The sequence below is a fragment of the Bufo gargarizans genome, chromosome 8, assembly GCF_014858855.1.
Source record: "Bufo gargarizans isolate SCDJY-AF-19 chromosome 8, ASM1485885v1, whole genome shotgun sequence".
NCBI lineage: Eukaryota > Metazoa > Chordata > Amphibia > Anura > Bufonidae > Bufo > Bufo gargarizans.
In genome coordinates this window covers 194,803,105-194,821,324 of record NC_058087.1, presented here as the reverse complement: position 1 = coordinate 194,821,324, position 18,220 = coordinate 194,803,105, and the positions used below count along the sequence as shown (strand labels likewise).

Sequence of the window (18,220 nt, the reverse complement as noted above, 5' to 3'; positions counted from 1 at the left end):
GTGGTCAGTCACCAGTACATAGCATGATCCATCATCTGTACTGTTACATATGATAAACGCAGCTTATGTTAGGGTGGATTCTGTTACACATGTCCGGTCAATATTCTTTTCAACAATTATAACCCCCCCCCCCTTCCAAAAATGGAATATCCTACACCTTTTCTATGACACAATGAAACTGATAGGTGATACAATGTATCAGTGGAGCCATGACACAGGCACATGGAGGCCTCTCAGCAGATGTGCTGACAACAGCTGAGGGTGGGAGAATAAAGGGTTACTGTATTATTGGGGGGGGGGGGGGCACAAGGTGTTAATTGAGTGATGATGGAGATTAGGTGAATATACACACAGTATACAGGCTGCGCCCCCTCCCCAACTCCAGGCACAGGATCACAATGATGCACTAATGACCTGCACATTTATAATTAGTGAGGGCTACAGGGTGTGACATAGGCATCTTGTCACAAGAGCTTGCACTCTATGGCCTGGTGTTTGAATGGAATGAAACAGCAATGTGAATTCTACTCCCTCCCCTCTCAGCTGTTTGGGGTCTCTCCTCCCCCTGTATAAAGCTCTCCCCCTGGGTCCTGGGAGTCAGATCACATCATGCACTCCACAGGAATACTGGGCTGCTGCTTGCCCACCCCTCCCGAATTCAGGAGAGACATCAGTAAGTAGCCCTGGACCCCACGGTATATGTGTGTGCCATAGCTATGTGTATGCAGATGTAGCAGAGCTCAATGTGCCATTTGTTTGTGTGTGTGGTGAGAGCCAAGTACAGATATTACCTGCAGTCCTATGTAACACCACAGATAACACAGTGATAACTCTCTAAGTACAGATAATGTAGTAGATGTCACCTGCAGTCCTATGTAACACCACAGATAACACAGTAATAACTCTCTGAGTACAGATAATGTAGTAGATGTCACCTGCAGTCCTATGTAACACCACAGGTAACACAGTGGTAACTCTCTGAGCACAGATAATGTAGTAGATGTCACCTGCAGTCCTATGTAACACCACAGATAACACAGTGGTAACTCTCTGAGTACAGATAATGTAGTAGATGTCACCTGCAGTCCTATGTAACACCACATATAACACAGTGATAGCTCTCTAAGTACAGATAATGTAGTAGATGTCACCTGCAGTCCTATGTAACACCACAGATAACACAGTGGTAACTCTCTGAGTACAGATAATGTAGTAGATGTCACCTGCAGTCCTATGTAACACCACATATAACACAGTGATAGCTCTCTAAGTACAGATAATGTAGTAGATGTCACCTGCAGTCCTATGTAACACCACAGATAACACAGTGGTAACTCTCTGAGTACAGATAATGTAGTGGATATCACCTGCAGTCCTATGTAATAACACAGTGATAACTCTCTAAATACAGATAACGTAGTTGATGTAACCCGCAGTCCTATGTAACACCACAGATACAGGTTGTTACATGATACATCTCCTGTCCAGCTGTCATTATAACATTTGTCTGGGGGGTTCTGCTGGGAGTTGTAGTTCCCAGCTGCTGGACAGATCTGTATCTGTAGATTTCTCGCCTGGGTTATGAATTGTGGGTAACCTCGTCCTCAGGTCTCTATCTTTCACACGACCGTATGGCTTTTTTAGTGTTTTACGGTTTGTTTTTCACGGGTCCGTTGTTCCGTTTTTTGCTTCCGTTGTGTTTCCGTTCAGTTTTTCCGTTCCATTTTTCTGTATGGCATATACAGTATACAGTAATTACATATAAAAAATGGGGCTGGGCATAAAATTTTCAATAGATGGTTCCGCAAAAACAGAATGAATACGGAACACATACGGATGCATTTCCGTATGTGTTCTGTTCTTTTTGCGGACCCATTGACTTGAATAGAGCCACGGAACGTGATTTGCGGGCAATAATAGGACATGTTCTATCCTTCAACGGAACGGAAATACGTTTTTTTTGCAGAACCATTGAAATGAATGGTTACGTATACGGACCACGAAAAACGGCCCATAAACGGAAAAAATAAACGGTCGTGTGAAAGAGGCCTTACAGAGACGGACTGGCCATAGATCCTACAAGGAAATGGGAAATTTCCCGGTGGGCCGAAGCCCAGACAGTTGCCCAAGACCTCCTTCATGGCCGCCAGCCGGGTACATAAAGAACCGATGCTTAATGTAGGAGCATCAGACACTTTTGAATCTGCCGCGGCCGCAGTTCCCCTCCTGATTTCAACTGTATTGCTGCCCTCAGGACGATGATTCAGCTTCATTCTGTGGCATGGGTGACAGTATATTGTGCTGCACTGTGGTATCTGGTTCTGCTGGGGCAGTATATTGTGCTGCACTGTGGTATCTGGTTCTGCTGGGGCAGTATATTGTGCTGCACTGTGGTATCTGGTGCTGCTGGGGCAGTATATTGTGCTGCACTGTGGTATCTGGTGCTGCTGGGGCAGTATATTGTGCTGCACTGTGGTATCTGGTTCTGCTGGGGCAGTATATTGTGCTGCACTGTGGTATCTGGTTCTGCCGGGGCAGTATATTGTGCTGCACTGTGGTATCTGGTTCTGCTGGGGCAGTATATTGTGCTGCACTGTGGTATCTGGTTCTGCTGGGGCGGTATATTGTGCTGCACTGTGGTATCTGGTTCTGCTGGGGCAGTATATTGTGCTGTACTGTGGTATCTGGTTCTGCTGGGGCGGTATATTGTGCTGTACTGTGGTATCTGGTTCTGCTGGGGCGGTATATTGTGCTGTACTGTGGTATCTGGTTCTGCTGGGGCGGTATATTGTGCTGCACTGTGGTATCTGGTTCTGCTGGGGCAGTATATTGTGCTGCACTGTGGTATCTGGTTCTGCTGGGGCAGTATATTGTGCTGCACTGTGGTATCTGGTTCTGCTGGGGCGGTATATTGTGCTGCACTGTGGTATCTGGTTCTGCTGGGGCGGTATATTGTGCTGCACTGTGGTATCTGGTTCTGCTGGGGCGGTATATTGTGCTGCACTGTGGTATCTGGTTCTGCTGGGGCGGTATATTGTGCTGCACTGTGGTATCTGGTTCTGCTGGGGCGGTATATTGTGCTGCACTGTGGTATCTGGTTCTGCTGGGGCGGTATATTGTGCTGCACTGTGGTATCTGGTTCTGCCGGGGCAGTATATTGTGCTGCACTGTGGTATCTGGTTCTGCTGGGGCAGTATATTGTGCTGCACTGTGGTATCTGGTTCTGCTGGGGCAGTATATTGTGCTGCACTGTGGTATCTGGTTCTGCTGGGGTGGTATATTGTGCTGCACTGTGGTATCTGGTTCTGCTGGGGCAGTACATTGTGCTGCACTGTGGTATCTAGGGCTGCTGGGGCGGTATATTGTGCTGCACTGTGGTATCTGGTTCTGCTGGGGCAGTATATTGTGCTGCACTGTGGTATCTGGTTCTGCTGGGGTGGTATATTGTGCTGCACTGTGGTATCTGGTTCTGCTGGGGCGGTATATTGTGCTGCACTGTGGTATCTGGTTCTGCCGGGGCAGTATATTGTGCTGCACTGTGGTATTGGGTTCTATTGGGGCAGTATATTGTGCTGCACTGTGGTATCTGGTTCTGCTGGGGCAGTATATTGTGCTGCACTGTGGTATCTGGTTCTGCTGGGGCGGTATATTGTGCTGCACTGTGGTATCTGGTTCTGCTGGGGCGGTATATTGTGCTGCACTGTGGTATCTGGTTCTGCTGGGGCAGTATATTGTGATGCACTGTGGTATCTGGTTCTGCTGGGGCAGTATATTGTGCTGCACTGTGGTATCTGGTTCTGCTGGGGCGGTATATTGTGCTGCACTGTGGTGTCTGGTTCTGCTGGGGCGGTATATTGTGCTGCACTGTGGTATCTGGTTCTGCTGGGGCGGTATATTGTGCTGCACTGTGGTATCTGGTTCTGCTGGGGCGGTATATTGTCCTGCGCTGGGGTGGTATATTGTGCTGCACTGTGGTATCTGGTTCTGCTGGGGTGGTATATTGTGCTGCACTGTGGTATCTGGTTCTGCCGGGGCAGTATATTGTGCTGCACTGTGGTATCTGGTTCTGCTGGGGCAGTATATTGTGCTGCACTGTGGTATCTGGTTCTGCTGGGGCGGTATATTGTGCTGTACTGTGGTATCTGGTTCTGCTGGGGCGGTATATTGTGCTGTACTGTGGTATCTGGTTCTGCTGGGGCGGTATATTGTGCTGTACTGTGGTATCTGGTTCTGCTGGGGCGGTATATTGTGCTGCACTGTGGTATCTGGTTCTGCTGGGGCAGTATATTGTGCTGCACTGTGGTATCTGGTTCTGCTGGGGCAGTATATTGTGCTGCACTGTGGTATCTGGTTCTGCTGGGGTGGTATATTGTGCTGCACTGTGGTATCTGGTTCTGCCGGGGCAGTATATTGTGCTGCACTGTGGTATCTGGTTCTGCTGGGGCGGTATATTGTGCTGCACTGTGGTATCTGGTTCTGCTGGGGCGGTATATTGTGCTGCACTGTGGTATCTGGTTCTGCTGGGGCGGTATATTGTGCTGCACTGTGGTATCTGGTTCTGCTGGGGCGGTATATTGTGCTGCACTGTGGTATCTGGTTCTGCCGGGGCAGTATATTGTGCTGCACTGTGGTATCTGGTTCTGCTGGGGCAGTATATTGTGCTGCACTGTGGTATCTGGTTCTGCTGGGGCAGTATATTGTGCTGCACTGTGGTATCTGGTTCTGCTGGGGTGGTATATTGTGCTGCACTGTGGTATCTGGTTCTGCTGGGGCAGTACATTGTGCTGCACTGTGGTATCTAGGGCTGCTGGGGCGGTATATTGTGCTGCACTGTGGTATCTGGTTCTGCTGGGGCAGTATATTGTGCTGCACTGTGGTATCTGGTTCTGCTGGGGTGGTATATTGTGCTGCACTGTGGTATCTGGTTCTGCTGGGGCGGTATATTGTGCTGCACTGTGGTATCTGGTTCTGCCGGGGCAGTATATTGTGCTGCACTGTGGTATTGGGTTCTATTGGGGCAGTATATTGTGCTGCACTGTGGTATCTGGTTCTGCTGGGGCGGTATATTGTGCTGCACTGTGGTATCTGGTTCTGCTGGGACAGTATATTGTGCTGCACTGTGGTATCTGGTTCTGCTGGGGTGGTATATTGTGCTGCACTGTGGTATCTGGTTCTGCTGGGGCGGTATATTGTGCTGCACTGTGGTATCTGGTTCTGCTGGGGCAGTATATTGTGCTGCACTGTGGTATCTGGTTCTGCTGGGGCGGTATATTGTGCTGCACTGTGGTATCTGGTTCTGCTGGGGCAGTATATTGTGCTGCACTGTGGTATTGTCTCCACCATCAGTTTGGACCCACCTATAAAACATTTGTAGGTTATTTTCCAGGGCCACTTTAAGTTCCCCGTCGGCCCCTGCTCCTTGGCTGCCCACTTACCCGGCTGTTTTGGCAGGAGCTTTGTAACCCCCATGAATTGTCTCTTCTGCTTCTTTCAGGTGGGTTATTTCTGTCTCCGCCATATTGTTCTCCTCCGAGATCGCCAGCGGCGCACGCTCCTCAGGTCACTGCCCAACTGGAGAACAGGGAATTATGGGAGAAGTTTAACACTGTAGGAACAGAGATGATACTCACCAAGAATGGAAGGTAAGTGTGAGGCGCTCAACCCTAGACTCCTGGCTCATGAATAGAATGCCACAACTACAGTGAAGACTGACACAGTGCGGGGAAGTAAGAAAGAGAACATGTGAGGGTGCTATGTAAAACTGACACCCCCAACGGGCCTTGTTGTGGGGTCTGACTCTCCCTCTTGTCTGGACAGGCGGATGTTCCCGGAGTTTTCCGTTTCCCTATCCGGGCTGGACCCGCACGGTCTCTACTGTCTCTGTGTTCAGGCCGTCCCCGATGGTGAGAACCGTTACAAGTGGCGTGAGGGGGCCTGGAATATGAGCGGCAGAGCCGAGCCAGGACCCCCCACCCGCCTCTACCTCCACCCTGAATGCCCAGCCCCCGGTCACCGATGGATGGAGAGACCCATCTGCTTCAACAAGATCCGGCTGACCAACAACACGCTGAGCCAGGGAGGACAGGTATGGAGGAGCGAGAGCTTGTGGGTGTGCTCAGAGCATTGCACAATGGCGCCCCCTACGGTCGTACAATCAGGAAAAATTGAGAATTTTTGCATTGAAATGAACAAGATTGTGCGCCATCACCTAAACCTCTCAGATTACTACATGTCAGTGATGTACAGTCTACGCAATTGCCCTGTGTCAGCCTGCGCGCCTCCCTTGTGTCAGCCTGCGCGCCTCCCTTGTGTCAGCCTGCGCGCCCACCTTGTGTCAGCCTGCGCGCCCACCTTGTGTCAGCCTGCGCGCCCACCTTGTGTCAGCCTGCGCGCCCACCTTGTGTCAGCCTGCGCGCCCACCTTGTGTCAGCCTGCATGTTCCCTTGTGTCAGCCTGGGTGCTCCCCATTGTCAGTCTACATGCCCCCCCTGTATCAGCCTACGTGCCCCCCGTGTCACCCTGCGCGCCTCCCCCTTGTGTCAGCCTGCACGCACCCCCTTGTGTCAGCCTGTGCGCCCCCCCCTTGTGTCAGCCTGCGCGCCCTCCTGGGTGCTCCCCATGCCAGGGTACTTTATGTCGTCTCTTGTGATCTCTAATACAGTTTTCTCCTCAGATCGTCCTGCAGTCCATGCACCGTTACTCCCTGCGACTATATGTCATCCCCACCTCCAATAACGGACCCCACGCACGGCCCGCCATCACCATAGCCTTCCCCGAGACGTCCTTCATAGCCGTCACCAGCTATCAGAACCCCAAGGTCAGGAATCAGGATTAGTTCACCCCCTCGTACATCCCACGTCGGCCCCCTAGGGGTTAACGCTTTGATTTACTGTATTTGTACAGTTCTGTCTTTTTCCTCCGTTCACATACAAAGTTGCATTTCAAATTCTGCTGACCAAACAGTTTAGCTCCACCCTCCTGACAGTCATGTGACCTTACAGCAGACCTCCCACAATGCACTTCTCTGCTAACAGGAAGGCAGCAGAATTAAGAATGCAGCTTTGGATGCAAGTGGAGAAGAATATTTGGGGGCTGTGCCTTTGGAAGGAGCGGGGAGGAGGGTTGGGGAGATATTCCATATCCAGGCGGGAGGAACTTTAGAATATTGGAGACCTGGGACACAGTGAATAGGGCTCCAGGTGAAGCAATACACTAAGGCCCCTGTCCCTCCAACAGGGAGGGGTCATTATAATCCTTCCTGGGCTCCTGGCTCCTCCCACTTACATTAGCCCCTCCTCTTACCTATGTTCTCCCCCCCATAGCTCTCCTTGTTGAAAATAGAAGAAAATCCATTTGCAAAAGGAATCAAATATTTCAAGAGTCAACAGGAACAGTAAGTGCTTATCGCCCCCTACTGACGCTATATACTGAAAAACTGCATGGTGTGCTGCCCCTGCAATGTGACCGCCGCTGAGCGGCCTAAATAGAGGGAGAAATGTAATCAGCCTTACAATACTGAAAACCCAGAAATTCTCTGTTCCAGCAACACTCCGAGAAAGAGGCAGAACAGACCAGGAAAGGATGAAGCTGGGTCCCCAGGTCAGTCATTCGGTGATCGCAAGATGCTTCTGTGACCTCAAACATCACACACTAAACTGATACGCGACATGTCCTGAGTTACATCCTGTATTATACTCCAGAGCTGCACTCACTATTCTGCTGGTGCAGTCACTGTGTACATACATTACTTATCCTGTACTGATCCTGAGTTACATCCTGTATTATACTCCAGAGCTGCACTCACTATTCTGCTGGTGGAGTCACTGTGTACATACATTACTTATCCTGTACTGATCCTGAGTTACATCCTGTATTATACTCCAGAGCTGCACTCACTGTTCTGCTGGTGCAGTCATTGTGTACATACATTACTTATCCTGTACTGATCCTGCGTTACATCCTGTATTATACTCCAGAGCTGCACTCACTATTCTGCTAGTGGAGTCACTGTGTACATACATTACTTATCCTGTACTGATCCTGAGTTACATCCTGTATTATACTCCAGAGCTGCACTCACTGTTCTGCTGGTGCAGTCGCTGTGTACATACATTACTTATCCTGTACTGATCCTGAGTTACATCCTGTATTATACTCCAGAGCTGCACTCACTGTTCTGCTGGTGCAGTCGCTGTGTACATACATTACTTATCCTGTACTGATCCTGAGTTACATCCTGTATTATACTCCAGAGCTGCACTCACTATTCTGCTGGTGCAGTCACTGTGTACATACATTACTTATCCTGTACTGATCCTGAGTTACATCCTGTATTATACTCCAGAGCTGCACTCACTATTCTGCTGGTGCAGTCACTGTGTACATACATTACTTATCCTATACTGATCCTGAGTTACATCCTGTATTATACTCCGGAGCTGCACTCACTATTCTGCTGGTGCAGTCACTGTGTACATACATTACTTATCCTGTACTGATCCTGAGTTACATCCTGTATTATACTCCAGAGCTGCACTCACTATTCTGCTGGTGCAGTCACTGTGTACATACATTACTTATCCTGTACTGATCCTGAGTTACATCCTGTATTATACTCCAGAGCTGCACTCAGTATTCTGCTGGTGGAGTCACTGTGTACATACATTACTTATCCTGTACTGATCCTGAGTTACATCCTGTATTATACTCCAGAGCTGCACTCACTGTTCTGCTGGTGCAGTCACTGTGTACATACATTACTTATCCTGTACTGATCCTGAGTTACATCCTGTATTATACTCCAGAGCTGCACTCACTATTCTGCTGGTGCAGTCACTGTGTACATACATTACTTCTCCTGTACTGATCCTGAGTTACATCCTGTATTATACTCCAGAGCTGCACTCACTATTCTGCTGGTGCAGTCACTGTGTACATACATTACTTATCCTGTACTGATCCTGAGTTGCATCCTGTATTATACTCCAGAGCTGCACTCACTATTCTGCTGGTGCAGTCACCGTGTACATACATTACTTATCCTGTACTGATCCTGAGTTACATCCTGCATTATACTCCAGAGCTGCACTCACTATTCTGCTGGTGCAGTCACTGTGTACATACATTACTTATCCTGTACTGATCCTGAGTTACACCATGTATCATACTCCAGAGCTGCGCTCACTATTCTGCTGGTCACCATGTACATACATTAGGATGCACAGTCACAGATGATAGAAGGTGATAATGATTTCCGTGTGGTTTCAGGCTGTAAGAGACAGAGCGCTGCCGAGTTAACAATGTCTCCAAGAGACAGCACAGAGAAGAGACCGCTTGTGTTAGATGTGAACACAGAAGAGAAAAATGAGAGACTGCATGTGTCAGAAGAGATAACAGTGAAGGAAGAGAAACAGGAGGACGCAGAAGAGAGACAGACACCTGGAACGGAGAGCCCCGGGGACATCAGGAATACGACAGACACCTCATGCCCTGAACACACAGAGGAGAGCTCCCACAGAATGGACAGTCTAGTGCAGTGGGACCCCATAACACAGAGACCGGTGTGGGCAGCACCGTCCGCCATATCTCCAATGACGGCCTATAGCGCCCCCACCTGTCACAGGTAAGATCCTGGTCTTTCTTTCTGTGCTTGATTAGTTCAGCCTGGCTCTGCCGCCATCTGACTGCTTCTGTTCCGTTACAGATTCGCTCATCCGCCTCCTTCTGCTTTGGCTCCATTTCCTTCCCCGATCTCTAATTTGCCCCCTGTGACTCCCTATTTTATGGCCTCCTGGACCCCTCCACCAGTTAGACTGAGTTACCCACTTTCTGCACTGCACCCACCGTTCATGCAGCAGATGTGCACGTCCCCCTGGTACCTGCCCCCACACGCCACCTCCAGGGGCCTCTGATGTCAGAAGCAGGTGTCCAGGTGACATGGTGCCTGAGGTGAGCAGAGCCGAGAGACTGGCAGAACAGACCGCCAAGCAGGATAGGGGCTGCAGCGATGCTCTGCAGCAGGACTTGGACCACGCGATGCGCTGCAGAAGGACATGGACCAAGAGTTGCTGTGCAGCAGGACATAAACGAGATGATGCTCTGGAAGCACAACATGAACAGGAGGATGCTCTGCAGCAGGAGATTAATGAGATGATGCTCTGCAGCAGGTCCTGATCCCGACAATGCTCTGCAGCAGGACATGACCCAGACAATGCTCTGCAGCGACCGGCCGGCTGAGAGATGCTACATGGACCTGGCTGAGGAGCATATCCTCCCACAAGGTGTCCACATCTCCAGGGTCACAGGGTCTGACGGGGGGGGGGGGGGGGGGGCTCCACTACAATGTATCATTACTGTAAAATAAAGACTTTATTCACATCCTGTAGGTTTATATCTGGGGTCGTGTCCTCACATGTGTGTCCTCTGCTGGTCTGACGCAGCCGCCTGGGCCTCTGCCCCCCGAGTCCTCTGCTCCCCCTCGTGTTCCTGCAGGAAGCCGTGAAGCTTGGAGGGGTAATCCGTCATTACACCGGTGACTCCACAGTGAAAGGCTCTGCGGAAATCCGAGTCCTGGTTCAGCACCCAGAGGTAAACCTGCAGGGGGCGCAACACATGAGAGCAGGCAGCAAATGCATGACGCATACACACATCACATGACCGGCCCTGTGTATAAGGCCTCATGCACACGACCGCTGTTTGGGCCCGCATCCGAGCCGCCATTCACTTCAATGGGGCCGCAAGAGATGCAGACAGCACTACGTTCCGCGTCCGCGTATTCTTGTCTGAGCATTGCGGACAAGAATAGGCATTTACAATGCTGGCGCCCGTTCCGTAAATTGCGAAAGGCACATGGGTGGCTTCAGTTTTTTGCGGACCGCGAAAAATAGCACGGTTGTGTGCATGAGGCCTAATAGACATGACATGACCGGTCCTGTGTATAAGGCCTCTTTCACACTGGCGTGTGCGGCCCGTTGCTCTATCTTTTTGCGGAACTGAAGTATGGGACGAAACCCCACGGAAGGAGGCCGCGCGTATAATACACACGACCTGACCGTCCCCGCGCATAATACACGCGACCAGACCGTCCCCGCGCATAATACACGCGACCAGACCGGCCCCGCGCATAATACACGCGACCTGACCGGCCCCGCGCATAATACACGCGACCTGACCGGCCCCGCGCATAATACACGCGACCTGACCGGCCCCGCGCATAATACACGCGACCTGACCGGCCCCGCGCATAATACACGCGACCTGACCGGCCCCGCGCATAATACACGCGACCTGACCGGCCCCGCGCATAATACACGCGACCTGACCGGCCCCGCGCATAATACACGCGACCTGACCGGCCCCGCGCATAATACACGCGACCTGACCGGCCCCGCGCATAATACACGCGACCTGACCGGCCCCGCGCATAATACACGCGACCTGACCGGCCCCGCGCATAATACACGCGACCTGACCGGCCCCGCGCATAATACACGCGACCTGACCGGCCCCGCGCATAATACACGCGACCTGACCGGCCCCGCGCATAATACACGCGACCTGACCGGCCCCGCGCATAATACACGCGACCTGACCGGCCCCGCGCATAATACACGCGACCTGACCGGCCCCGCGCATAATACACGCGACCTGACCGGCCCCGCGCATAATACACGCGACCTGACCGACCCTGCGGATCACATGGCCGGTCTGAGGTATAACATACACACTACATGTATGATGCCATTACCTGGATGCCTCTGGCCTGCAGATGCTGAAACAGACTCTTCCTCATTATCAATCTGTGAGAAAAACATCGGGTCTCATTATAAGGTATAATCGTACAGTCTGACAGCGCATCATAGTCATCAGCTGGAACTGCCGACTCTCCAGTTACCAGAGAGCAGTGCATTATGGGAGCTGTGACTGGAGCAGAGGACATGATATACCCCAGTACAAGTAGAGGAAAACATTTCTAAAGAATCTCAGCGTTCCGTGGAGATGTAACCCGTGAAGTGCTGGAACATCTTGTGCAATGTGGAGTCCCCCTTTAAGAAGCTATACGCTCTGCACTTACTTGTCCTGCAGGTAGACCAGGAAGCGGTTCCTCATCAGAGCGCGATGTGGAAAATATGTCCTATAGGAGGGAGACGCGGGGTGAGGCCTCGGTATCCAGCAATGACCCCCCCCCCCCCCCCAATATAATATAGACTCACCTGTTTATAAGGGACGGCATGTACGTCTCCACCACCGACTCCGGCAGATCCACGAACGGCAGGAGCCCCGTGTAATACAGGAGGAGGAGGATGGCGCCCCGGCGTGGCGTGAACATGAACGGCATCTCTGGGTTCTAATATGTGCAGGACGATGAGGATGTAGTAGTTACAGTAGGAGGCGGAAAGAAGAAAAGGGAGAGAAGAAAAACAGCAGAACTAGAAGTCATTAGGAGGATGGGGGTTGTAATACTGTGATAGTATAAGGAGGTTATTGGTGGGCAAGCTGCAATGTTAAAAATTAGTGAGTAGTACAGAATGATGGAGTAGTAATAGTGGTAAATGGTGGAGTAGTAGTAAAAAAGACAACAGATGTAAACAGAAGGATGAGAGTAGTAGTGGAAAGGAGGATGAAGTGGCTTAGGCACACGGAAGAAAGAGCAAGCAGCAGTAGTAAACAGGATAGGAGAGTAGTAGTAGTAGTAGTAAATATGAGAATGATGGGGTAGTAGTAGAGGAAAAGAGGATTACTAACAAGATGAAGGAGGAATACAGAGCAGCATGAGAGTTGTAGTATTTTTAATGCATAGGATATTAGAGGATCAGCAGTAGTAAAGAGAACATAGAGTAGTAGTACATTGATGGAGTAGTAGTAGAAGAAAGGAGGATGAGGGAGTAGTGTTAGTAGTGAATGAGAGAGTAGTAGTAGAACTGAGGAGGAGGATGGAGTAGTAGAAGTAGTATATACTGAGGGGAGTAGTGATGAGGAGATACATAACAGTCTGACTCTCTGGCCATGTTCTCGTTACCTCCTTACGACATTTCTTCATGACCTTGTCGCTGGTGCTGGCCCAGATGGTCCTCTCCATGCGGTGGTATCTCCTCACGAGCTCTGCCACCTGCCGACAAAACGGGATCACTGCCTGCCACACGGGCGGTCACTGCCCACCACCCCCTGCCACACGGGCGGTCACTGCCCACCACCCCCTGCCACACGGGCGGTCACTGCCCACCACACTGGGGTCACTGCCGACCACATGCCGCCACACTGGGGTCACTGCCGACCACACTGGGGTCACTGCCGACCACATGCCGCCACACTGGGGTCACTGCCGACCACATGCCGCCACACTGGGGTCACTGCCGACCACACAGCGGGTCACTGCCGACCACACTCCGCCACACTGGGGTCACTGCCGACCACACAGGGGGTCACTGCCGACCACTCCCTGCAGTTACCTTCTTAATCAGCTCATCGTTGTCCTCCTTAATCTCCACATTGATGGGTTTATCGGGGAATCTCTGGAAGACCTCCTCCAGGAGGGGAATGCGGTGGTCTGTGCCTGACGATATGTGACCTGTGAAAGGCAGGTGTATGAGGTACAGAGGGTGTGCTGGGACTTGTAGTTCTGAATCAATCTGAAGACTAGAGTGACTAATGCTCAGCCACAACCTACCTGGGAAGAAGGTGACCTCCAGAGACTTCTTATACTGCGGCAGCTCCTAGCGATGAACACAAGATATAAAGCACAGATGGTGAAAAGCAAGGAACTGACACCAACAGAACTTTATTCCTATACATACTGTCCGTATAAAGCAGCAGCCATTGTCATTACCTCATATGTGAGGTCACCTATGTTCACGTCGTGTCCTGTCTGCCTAAGCAAATTGCCGTCATGTGACACCACAACGCGGCCATCTTTGGTCATGTGACAGTCCAGCTCAAGGAGGTCTGTGTGATGGGTGACAGCACTAGAATGAAGAGAATATGGAACCATGTTATCTGTGTGGAGCGTCTATTTAATGGGGTCTGGCTAAGACGACCTTTGTCTATGCCAATAACCGCTGAATTCGGGGCCCCCACATTAAGGTCGCTATCAAGGTGCTGTGTACACTGGAGAACCCCTTGAAGTGTTCAGCCTATGTGCAGACAGCCAGAGGAGGCATTTCCATTGGCAACCAATTAGATTCCAGCTCTCATGTTCCAGAGGCCCTTTGGAAAATGAAAGCTGCAACATCATTGGTTGCTGTGGAGGAGCTACCCCCGTTTTCTTTTGCACCAGTCTTGACACACCTGCCCCTACACTATATATTCTAGACTTTCTTTACTTTCCAGAAATCACTTATTTACGGACACCCACATAATGCCGCCCCCCAGAGAAAAACACTGCACCCTACATAAGGCTGCACCCCTCAGAACAATGCTGAACTCCAGAGAACTACACTTCATCTCATATAATGCCGCCCCCCCCCCGAAGAACAACGCTGCACCCCAGAAAACTACACTCCAGCTCATATAATGCTGCCTCCCAGAGAAGAATGCTGTACCCCAGAGAACAATGCTCCACTGAAGAGAACATTGTACCCCACATAAAGCTGCCCCCCGGAGAACTACGCTCCACCCCACATAATGCTGACCCCCCACATAATGCTGACCCCCCAGAGAACAGCGCTGCACCCCACATAATGCTGACCCCCTAGAGAACAGCGCTGTACCCCACATAATGCTGACCCCCAGAGAACAGCGCTGCACCCCACATAATGCTGACCCCCAGAGAACAGCGCTGTACCCCACATAATGCTGACCCCCCAGAGAACAATGCTGCACCCCACATAATGCTGACCCCCAGAGAACAATGCTGCACCCCACATAATGCTGACCCCCAGAGAACAATGCTGCACCCCACATAATGCTGACCCCCCAGAGAACAGCGCTGCACCCCACATAATGCTGACCCCCCAGAGAACAGCGCTGCACCCCACATAATGCTGACCCCCCAGAGAACAGCGCTGCACCCCACATAATGCTGACCCCCCCAGAGAACAGCGCTGCACCCCACATAATGCTGACCCCCCCAGAGAACAGCGCTGCACCCCACATAATGCTGACCCCCCAGAGAAGAGCGCTGCACCCCACATAATGCTGACCCCCCAGAGAAGAGCGCTGCACCCCACATAATGCTGACCCCCCAGAGAACAGCGCTGCACCCCACATAATGCTGACCCCCTAGAGAACAGCGCTGCACCCCACATAATGCTGACCCCCTAGAGAACAGCGCTGCACCCCACATAATGCTGACCCCCAGAGAACAGCGCTGCACCCCACATAATGCTGACCCCCAGAGAACAGCGCTGCACCCCACATAATGCTGACCCCCAGAGAACAGCGCTGCAGCCCACATAATGCTGACCCCCCCAGAGAACAGCGCTGCACCCCACATAATGCTGACCCCCTAGAGAACAGCGCTGCACCCCACACAATGCTGACCCCCCAGAGAACAGCGCTGCACCCCACATAATGCTGACCCCCCCAGAGAACAGCGCTGCACCCCAAATAATGCTGACCCCCAGAGAGAACAGCGCTGCAGCCCACATAATGCTGACCCCCCCCAGAGAACAGCGCTGCACCCCACATAATGCTGACCCCCACAGAGAACAGCGCTGCAGCCCACATAATGCTGTCCCCCCCCAGAGAACAGCGCTGCAGCCCACATAATGCTGACCCCCCCCAGAGAACAGCGCTGCACCCCACATTACACTACCGTCACACTTACTTATCAAACGCCTCAATGGTGTTCTCAATTTTCTCACCGGCTCCTGAAGGACAGAGATAGAAGGCAGTAAGGTCATTGTGTCCATCACCCAGCTTTCCCAGACTCCTGCGCAGCGACTCCTCCTCTGCTGAGTGACTGCCCACAGCATTAATGGTCGTCACCCAGCTTTCCCAGAAACAGACAGGACTAAGAAATAACTGGACATTTTGGCATTCCACCATAATAATTCCTATTACCCTCATATTGTAGGGTGGCACCTATTCCTCCCCTGGGTTAAATGTTGGGGTGGTACCTGAAGTCGGGGAGCACAGGTGGGATGACTTACCCCCTCGGTGGGAGATGTGACGGCAGTGGAAGGCCAGTCTCTTCCTCTTCTGCAGGATGTGAGGATTCTTCAGTAAGTAATAGGAGGTGGCAGCGTAGCCCCCCAGGACTGGCACCAGGAAATATAAGGGGGGCACCATGATGTGAGGAGATGGGCCCAGCAGCTATTCGGAGGCAGCGGGACCTGAGGAGGAGAAGGACGGCCCTGAATGTTCATCATCCAGACATCGTGGGATGTGAAGGGCACAGAGCCTGGGAGGAGTGAGGCTCCTGTTCACATTACAGCTTCAGTCGCCTCCTCACTGTGTCTGCCATGGGCACTGCCCAGAAATAATCACAGCTCCGCTCAGTGCCCAGGCACAGGATTAATAATGTCTGCTGTGCAGAGAAATGTGCTGCCATGGGGCATCATCTCCTCTACTGCCACAGGGCATCCTCTACTGCCACAGGGCATCCTCTACTGCCACAGGGCATCCTCTACTGCCACAGGGCATCCTCTACTGCCACAGGGCATGTTCTCTTCTGTTGCCACAGGTGTTATAGTTACATACCAGGGTATCCTCTACTGCCAGTAGGTATCCTCTATTCTACTGCCACAAGGCATCCTCTCCTCTACAGGGCATCCTCTACTATGACACAGTATCCTCTCCTCTACTGCTACAGTGTATATTTATTCTATTGCCACAGGGCATCCTCTCCTATCCTGCAATGGGGTATCCCACCCCTCTGATATAGCATGCCCTCTACTGTTCAGTACAACTGGGTATCCTGTAACTGGCATCGTCTCCTCTATTGTCCTAGAGAACAATCCTCGGCTCTCGCCGGGTCTTCTCAGTTCTACTGCCGCAATGCACTTACCTGCCATTGCATCGCTTCTATCCTGGCATACAATTTTGATTAGTCTGCAGTTAGATGGTATCTGATCTCCTGGCATACAGGATCTTCAGATACAGCACATGCCCTGATCCATACAACCTACTCCTGCCATGGTACACAATACCCGCTCTTCTTCTGGCACAAAGGCTTTAGCTGTCTCATAGTAAAGAGGACCTACCTAGTTACTACCGCCCCGTGGTACCCACTTCTCTCCTGGCACACAGGGTATAGTGCCATCTGCATCCAGAATATTTGGTTCCTCTTGGTTACAGGATATGTGTACCCGTCTCCTGGCACTTCCAGCCCCCCACCTGGTAAGGTACTCCTCACCTGGCACACCGCCTCAGCTCCTGTTCTGGCACAGTCTTCGCCCCTCTGGTTTGGCACACAGTCAGCACAGCTGTATCCCGCCGCACACTGATAGATCTTCTCCCCTGGCACAATGGTTTACCAGTCCTGTTCCCTCCTGGTGCACTGTACATATACCAGCTTGTCAGTGGCTGGCACCCGGCCCGGTGGCTGCGCCCTCTTTCTACCTGCTCCGTGGACTGGAAGGGAATGCTCCAAATCAGCAGATAAATACCTGACAATCAACAGTTTTTGATGAAGGGTGGGCACTGCTCAGAGGTTGGTGCCCACAGTGCCCCTGGTATGACAGCTCTGTGCACAGGTCTGTTCTCACAGAAGACTCCTCTGCACGGGAGTCGTTCCGGCAGCTATGAGGTTAATCTCCTATCTGACACACCCACCTGCATTCCAAGCAGGTATGTACCCGCAGCCTCACACACCTGACCAGAACCAGTTTGGGCAGTGACCTGAGGATAAGGTGAGAAGACCTCCCATGCCCAACAGCTATGAGGGTCCATGTCACATGACCAGCCAATGCCATGCTGTGGTATCTAAGTCTCTCATGTGTGATACAGTCTGCTGTATCTAATCCTATCCTGTGTGATACTGTCTGCTGAGCTGTGTATCTAATCCTGTCCTGTGTGATACAGTCTGCTGAGCTGTGTATCTAATCCTCTCCTGTGTGATACTGTCTGCTGAGCTGTGTATCTAATCCTCTCCTGTGTGATACTGTCTGCTGACCTGTGTATCTAATCCTCTCCTGTGTGATACTGTCTGCTGACCTGTGTATCTAATCCTCTCCTGTGTGATACTGTCTGCTGACCTGTGTATCTAATCCTATCCTGTGTGATACTGTCTGCTGAGCCGTGTATCTAATCCTATCCTGTGTGATACTGTCTGCTGAGCCGT

The 18,220-nt window shown here is 51.5% G+C and overlaps 2 protein-coding genes across 3 annotated transcripts; one reads left to right on the top strand and one right to left on the bottom strand.

The window, feature by feature from the left end:
- Positions 1-5,445: 5,445 nt before the first annotated feature.
- On the bottom strand, positions 5,446-17,939 carry GDPD3 (glycerophosphodiester phosphodiesterase domain containing 3). Of its 2 annotated transcripts, XM_044303016.1 has the most exons (12): positions 17,294-17,939; positions 16,089-16,271; positions 15,764-15,806; positions 13,826-13,961; positions 13,667-13,712; positions 13,449-13,567; positions 13,019-13,108; positions 12,213-12,346; positions 12,074-12,133; positions 11,747-11,798; positions 10,412-10,593; positions 5,446-5,571 (listed from the first exon to the last, which is right to left on the bottom strand). In XM_044303016.1, the coding sequence occupies exons 2-12, from the start codon at positions 16,225-16,227 to the stop codon at positions 5,556-5,558; spliced, it is 1,017 nt and encodes a 338-aa protein (XP_044158951.1). In that variant the 5' UTR covers positions 16,228-16,271; positions 17,294-17,939; the 3' UTR covers positions 5,446-5,555. The 2 variants fall into 2 exon arrangements, with proteins under 2 accessions (XP_044158951.1, XP_044158952.1); XM_044303017.1 differs by lacking the exon at positions 5,446-5,571 and having other exon boundaries at positions 10,350-10,593; positions 17,294-17,938.
- Positions 5,519-10,282, top strand: LOC122944587 (T-box protein VegT-B-like). Its single transcript, XM_044303015.1, has 7 exons — positions 5,519-5,642; positions 5,818-6,085; positions 6,674-6,817; positions 7,323-7,393; positions 7,544-7,599; positions 9,268-9,622; positions 9,704-10,282. Exons 1-7 carry the CDS (start codon positions 5,620-5,622, stop codon positions 9,909-9,911), a joined length of 1,125 nt encoding a protein of 374 aa, XP_044158950.1. The 5' UTR covers positions 5,519-5,619; the 3' UTR covers positions 9,912-10,282.
- Positions 17,940-18,220: the final 281 nt, after the last annotated feature.

Bases quoted from the DNA above. Each gene is read 5' to 3' on its own strand.
- GDPD3 (XM_044303016.1), bottom strand. From the start codon at position 16,227: ATGGTGCCCCCCTTATATTTCCTGGTGCCAGTCCTGGGGGGCTACGCT. The intron at 15,807-16,088 runs GTAAGTCATCCC...TCTGTCCTTCAG, and splicing joins TCACATCTCCCACCGAGGGG to GAGCCGGTGAGAAAATTGAG. The intron at 13,568-13,666 runs GTAGGTTGTGGC...TGCCTTTCACAG, and splicing joins GGAGGTCACCTTCTTCCCAG to GTCACATATCGTCAGGCACA.
- LOC122944587 (XM_044303015.1), top strand. From the start codon at position 5,620: ATGATACTCACCAAGAATGGAAG. The intron at 5,643-5,817 runs GTAAGTGTGAGG...TTGTCTGGACAG, and splicing joins ATACTCACCAAGAATGGAAG to GCGGATGTTCCCGGAGTTTT. The intron at 7,600-9,267 runs GTCAGTCATTCG...GTGTGGTTTCAG, and splicing joins GGATGAAGCTGGGTCCCCAG to GCTGTAAGAGACAGAGCGCT.